This window comes from Chaetura pelagica, unplaced genomic scaffold, assembly GCF_000747805.2.
Source record: "Chaetura pelagica isolate M959 unplaced genomic scaffold, ChaPel_1.0 scaffold346, whole genome shotgun sequence".
Taxonomy (NCBI): Eukaryota; Metazoa; Chordata; class Aves; order Apodiformes; family Apodidae; genus Chaetura; species Chaetura pelagica.
The window spans coordinates 2,734,197-2,740,552 of record NW_009953797.1 but is presented as its reverse complement, the minus strand read 5'-3'; the positions used below and the strand labels follow the sequence as shown (position 1 = coordinate 2,740,552).

Below are 6,356 nucleotides of genomic sequence, written 5' to 3'. Positions count from 1 at the left end.
AGGCTCAAAATGTTAAAATACCTAAAGAGGTATTGCTTCTATTATGTCCACAGCTACAGGGATCAGTTACTCAACCCCACTTTCATATGCATAACAACATGGAAATCTACAGCTTAAATATCTTTAAAATGGATCAGTAGGAGACACACAGTTTGCCAAGTTAGTGTTTTTCCCAATTATGGCATGACAGCAATCTGATGAGAAGGCATCAAATTCCCCAAATACTACCTTTAAATATTATGTGGCTAAGATGCCTGCTTTCTAGTGGTTTAGTCCATAAAAGTTCTTTGTGAATTATCTAAAACCAGCAGAAATATACATCTTTCATCTCACAGCTTTTTCAATGAAATTCAAATAGTTATTAAATGCTGGGGACATGGTAGGATCTCATCTACTGAATGGCTCAACAATTTGAAAGACATGTTTCCATTCAAAACCAAGTTACCAGTTTTCCTGTCATGGGTCAGGTTCCATAAATTCATGTCTTTTTCAAAACCTGGACTACATCTACTCAGCTGGGAGATGCACCAATATAAGATGCAAACAAAACCTTTAAAATTAGCAACTGCTCAATAAAAGAAATAGCTTCCAAACACAGCCTCAGATGCCTTGCAACCCCAACCCCAGTAAGCTGGAAACCAACTCATGACAAAGTTGTAGCAGCTGAAAGGAATGGCAACACTTTTGAAGTCACTGCCGAAGGTGGACATGTCACAGCACCAGAGAGATTTCTCCTTATACCTGCACTGGCTTCAACATACTTCAAGTGACAACCCATTAAAGGAGATTCATGTAGTCCCATAACAGATAGGAGTTTACTAACACTCTATAGTATCAGATTGCTTATGCTCAGTGGGTTTACATTTCAGAATTCATCTTAACAAAAAGGCATCTTCTGCACCATAACTCTGTCATATGAGTAATCTTTCTTTTTGTTATAATTTGAGAAGAAAAAGCAGACGACCAAACACAAACACAAGAACTCAGCTGGCTGCAGTCACTCAGCGTGATGTGCGGTTGATCAGCGGGAAAGGGACGATTTCGATGCTTCCAGTTGTTCACATCTAAACAAATGAGAAAGGGGGTTATTCTATTTGATAAGCAGAAAGCAACAGTTTTCAAAACACTTGTATAAGACATTCGGGGGGGGGGGGTGGAGAAAATTTCATACTTCCTAGAACTGAGTATCTTGGCTTTCAGGGTTTGAAGTACGCACACCTGCTAAGGACTTTTCTAATGAATTTCAAGAACAATGATAAAGAGTTATCTTGGCAGCGAGGAGAAATGTGACATCAGCTGTAAATACACTACCAAGATAAGAAGGAAACTGCCTGGAAATTTAGACATTATTTGCACATTCTAGTTACAATAAAAGTCCCCAAGATTTTACCAAGTGTCAATCAGTTGAAGAGTGTAAGTAAAGCTCAAGAATGTAAGTAAAGCCCTCCCCAGCTGGCCATCAGAAGAGGAATATGAAAAAGCAGAATGGTCCAAACTGTTAAAAAGGCTTATGGGGAGAAAATCACAATGCTGTTAAACATTATGTATAAACCTCTGAAAACATCAGTTAACTGCCAGTGTCTGTATCCTGTACCCCTGAGTTATGTTTAGGCTCAGCTATTCTAATACATTCTGTGCATCCTACCTGTAAAGGAGTCTGATACAGCCATTTTTCTTTATCTCCATTGAGTTTCATACAGGCAAAAAGGTCACAAACTGTAGGAAGGCCAAAGTCCTGAAAGAGAAGTCACCTTAATTACTGACCTCCAAACAAATACATACTGATGCATCTCCAAATTCTGGAAATATTCACAAAGAAAACAGAATTGACTTCTGAATCTTAGAGATTGATGGTTTATTTATTTAGTAAGAGTACTTCAAAAAGTAGTTCAAAAATACTTCAAAATTAACTTGTCATCTACTTAAGTAACTAAGTAATAATTACTGAAAACATTAAAAGGGCTAAGAAAACGGCCAGTCAGTATTACCCAGAAGAGCTATGAATTTGGAACAGAAAGCAGGCATTAAAGTGAGTGAAACAATAAACCCAGCACATTGGCTTAATACACAGCAGTAACAAAAAGTTAAGCTCACTTGTGCTTTCTTGCGTAGAAGCCATTTATCTTCTGCTGGAGGTGGGTTAGCATTCTGCAGGTTGTCTGAAGCCAACACCCAACTGTTTACATTCAAGGGGAGGTGGAATGGAGCCAAGAGGTCTAGGAAAGGACTTTTGAAACTATTATCTGCTTTTTCCCTACTCGCCTTTTCTTCTGCACTGTCTGCTTTGTGCTCAGACTTGGCCAGCCAGCTTGTCAGAGGCCTTTCCAGCAGCACTTTCAAGGGTTCTGCGATCTCTGCCAAATAATCTTCTTTCTCTGCACTAAGGGGTTCCCCTGTGAGCTGATGTGCAGGGCTAAGCCAGGTGTTGGCAGCAGAATTGGTCTTCTCATGCTCAGGATTTGGTAAATCTTTCTGGCTGACTGGAACTCCATTTTTGTCCTTCCCTTCTTTCTTCAGAAGCCATTTACACAGAGCCTCTTTTCCACAGTTTTCATCACACACACACTCTGAAAAGCTGGCACACAGCTCATTAGCTTTGCACACATCTTCCACCTTACATGGGGCCTGGGGATGCTGAAGCAGCCAAGCATTTACAGCAGATGTAGTGGGTGGTTTCTTTCCATCAAGATGATCATTCAGGCACTTCAGATTTCCCAGGTTCTCAATTTCCACACTTTTGATCTGGCTGCCGCGACAACTGGTGCATGCTTCAGCTTTGAGGAGCCAATCATTCAAATTAAATTCTTCCCTAAAAGGTTTAAATTCATACTTCCATTTCTCATCTGAAGCACTACTTCCATTTTCTGCATCAGGAGTAATCAGCCAGTCAGAAAGGTCCATCTCTTCTTGGCCGAGGGATTCCAATTCCTCCGCCTTTTCAATAGTGGAAAAGGATGAGCTGAAAGTAGAGGTGGAGTCCTTGCGGCCAGGGCAGTCTGTCTTCCCAGCAACATCACACTGTTGATTCTGCAGGAGCCAGTTTTCCAAATCTTTCAGATTTCCCCAGGCTTCCTCAAAATAACAGACTTTGGAAGAATTGAAATCCTAGTAAAGACACATTGAAATGCATTGATTAACACTAAAAGACAATGCTCAGTAACTGCTCATGCAGTTAGAGTTAGGAACATTCTGACAGGAAGTGCTAAAGCACTACCTGTACCTAAGGCAGTGAAGGGAATTACAGAAGGTTTACTTCCCACCATATTACATCTGCCATCAAGATACTGTGTTTTCCCCTTTATTCAAAACTAGGTTAGTGCATACAAGCCTTACCTGGCTGGGCTCTGACACACATTTTTGTGTAACCCATTCCTCAAGATTGGTGCTTGGAACATATGGAGCCTGGCAAACACTCACAGGTCTGCTTCCAAGTAACCAGTCAGCAAGTGAGGCACTCACTGTTCCACATAATGTTTTCTGCTGAGAAAGAATGTTGTTGGTCATCAGAAAGTCTAATTGCTGAGGTAATCTATGGTGAACATTGAAACAGGCATTCAATATGCATCAGTATTTCTGAACCAAAAGAAAAAACAGTCCCTTCTAATTAAGAAAAAACTGAATCTTCAATTGCCTGTATCACTTTAAGACACTGCACTGATAGATTTTGTGATCCCAGATTCTTCAGAGTAACTGACAAGAAAGAGAAGCAACAACCTCTACAACTCACAGTTCTGGTATGTGTAACCCAGCCATAAACCTCCCTCTGACCACAACTCCTGTTACTAATTTGGTACCCTCTTTCACTGATGCTGTTTCTGACCCAACATAAGATTTCCCACTGATTTCTGCAGTAAAAGGAATCTGATAGTTTCAAGTCCTGACTTGACAACATCAAGGAATATTCAATTAAAAAATTCTCACTGACCATCACACTCCAAATTCACTTTCATACTACGTTCTTGCACATCTGTTCCTAGAGCAGCTAGAACATCAGACCACTAATGCTCACCACAGTGACTGCTACTGGCTACTCAAAAAGCTTAACAAACAGATGTTAAACTCAAGCAAGCCAATATTGTGTTTGAGTTCCCTTTTTCCCTTCAATACAATTAAACAGTCACAGATATGAGTCTTAATCTTACCTGCTCACAGTTCATGAGGGCACAATTCTGCCCTGGGAACCAGGGAGAAGTATTCTCTCTCTCTGAGGTTTGCTGTAAGGAAACAAAACCAAAATTTAAGTATCAATTTTGTCCCCCTTCTAGGATGAATTCTACAAAAAAGCAGAAGTAAAGCACAGTTACAATTTGTCAGTTCTTTGTGGCTAACAATTTTCTCAACATTTAAAAACACAATGGAGAAAGATATACTATAAAAGTCCACTTTCTTTAAGAGAATTATCTCCAATAATACAGAAGATACGCTGCTTACATAACAATCCCAAAATATTTCTATCCCAGAAAGCCATGTACAATGCAGAACCATTAATATCTAAATAGAACCATAACTATTTTCAGTTGCTGGAATAGAGTAAGAATATTATCTTTTCCTCAGTCTAGGCCAAAATACATTAAAATAACACTTACATAACTAGATCTAAGCTCAGCCAAAATCAGAACTACATGCAATAGTTAATAAACCACTTTGTATATATTGTACAGCTAAAACTATATGACTTGTACACAGGATCCATCCAAGCTATAACTAAAAGTAGAAATATCACTTGAAATACATTGTGCTATGGCCTCAAAAGATTAGTTTTACAACCCAGTAAGACCTTGGTGCTTACCATTGTTTTAATTGAACCAAATGAGGTAATAGCCTGGCGAAGGTAAGATGTGTCAGCCTCAAAATTCAGGATGGATGATTCCTCTGGTTTAAGAGTAAGATTTCCCAGTCTAAAGGAGTAAGATAATAGTTACAGAAAGAAAATAATCAAAATTTTAAAAATTAGAATCTTCTTCCTCTATCAAGTGTTGGGAATCAATCCATTATTTCATAAAAAGGCTTCCAAACTGACCTGGCACTAATTAGGTAACAGACTTTTAATACTTGCATAAAAACAAAGAGATGCCTATTCACAAATCAAGAACTGAATAAATAGCTAGCAAAACACAATTTCTCCTTCTTACTTCAATTGCCATCAATAAATAATATTCTAAATAGTCTGCACAAATTAGTATCTCCACTGCTCCTTACAGTCTTGTTTTTTCAATCTAAGATAAAAAAAGATGAGAGGAATTATACATCAGAATGTTTTCAAGTTCTTATTCCTAGGGACCCTTTAAAATGTGGCGACAGATCTATTACTGTTTCTATTAGAATAAAAAAAAAAAATCAGATTAAATGCCTAAGTCAAAACAAGAACCAGTTGTGTTAACTTGCACCATAAAATATATTTACCTTTCCAGGCAAACTGAAATCTGGTTTGCCAGTTCCTTACTATAGGAGCGTTCCAGCTGATGAATAAGGCAATTGAATTGTCCCAAATACTGCATGGAAGACAAAACATGTGTTACTGTTCCAGCTTCTAAGATTAAGATGGAGAAAATACTTGCAAGGACAAAGTTTACTTAAAAATTCTAGTGCAGCAACTTACAACCAGAGCTTACCCAGTAGAGCTGCTGGGCCTGCTGCTGCAGTGCCTCCTCCTTCAGCTGCTGGATGAGATCCACCTGCTCAAACAGCCACACCTCGCGGCTGCGCAGGCACTCCAGGTGGCGGCTGATGTGGCTGTGAATCTTGGCCTTCACCTGTCAAGTAACATGTACCATTTCTAGAACATCTGTCAAGAGCACCAACAAACATATGCTGTGCCCATTACAAAATAGTATTTGTCACAGGGAAGTGGTATTTTTGGAGCAATTTATTTCTCCAAAACTAACCGCAGTCACCCACAGCACCATATGACTCAAGTTAGTACAAGTCCCAAGGCTACCTTTAAAGAAGTACTGAAGAACAATGTTACTGCTGTATCTTTCTATTCTGATGTTTTGTCCAACAGCTTTAGTACATTCTACATGCCTAAGCTAGTATTACAGCAATACCTTTATCAAGAGCATGACCAAATAACACAGCAAGATGCTTGCAGTCTCTAGGAAAATTTCAAGCCATCATCATAATAGAAAGAACTCTGGAATAACAAAAACTGTCATTAAAGTCATGTTTGTTATGAAAACTTTTTTTGTAAGGAATTTAAAATTACCTCCCGCCAGTTCTCTTTAATCTGTTGGTCAGCTTTGACAATTCCAGATATAGCTGTTTCCAAGTCCTTCTTTGCTTGAAGGCACTTTGCCAGAGGCTCACTGCTGCAGGAATTTCTGCTTCTGTCCTGTGGTGGACTCATTCTTGAAGTG

General features: G+C 39.0%; 1 protein-coding gene across 1 annotated transcript; it reads right to left on the bottom strand.

Moving 5' to 3' along the window:
• Window positions 1-440: 440 nt before the first annotated feature.
• On the bottom strand, window positions 441-6,356 carry NCOA4 (nuclear receptor coactivator 4). The gene is made up of 9 exons (XM_010001129.1): window positions 6,206-6,356; window positions 5,613-5,753; window positions 5,404-5,492; window positions 4,790-4,898; window positions 4,143-4,214; window positions 3,334-3,480; window positions 2,095-3,105; window positions 1,646-1,735; window positions 441-1,064 (listed from the first exon to the last, which is right to left on the bottom strand). The coding sequence occupies exons 1-9, from the start codon at window positions 6,344-6,346 to the stop codon at window positions 1,059-1,061; spliced, it is 1,806 nt and encodes a 601-aa protein (XP_009999431.1). The 5' UTR covers window positions 6,347-6,356; the 3' UTR covers window positions 441-1,058.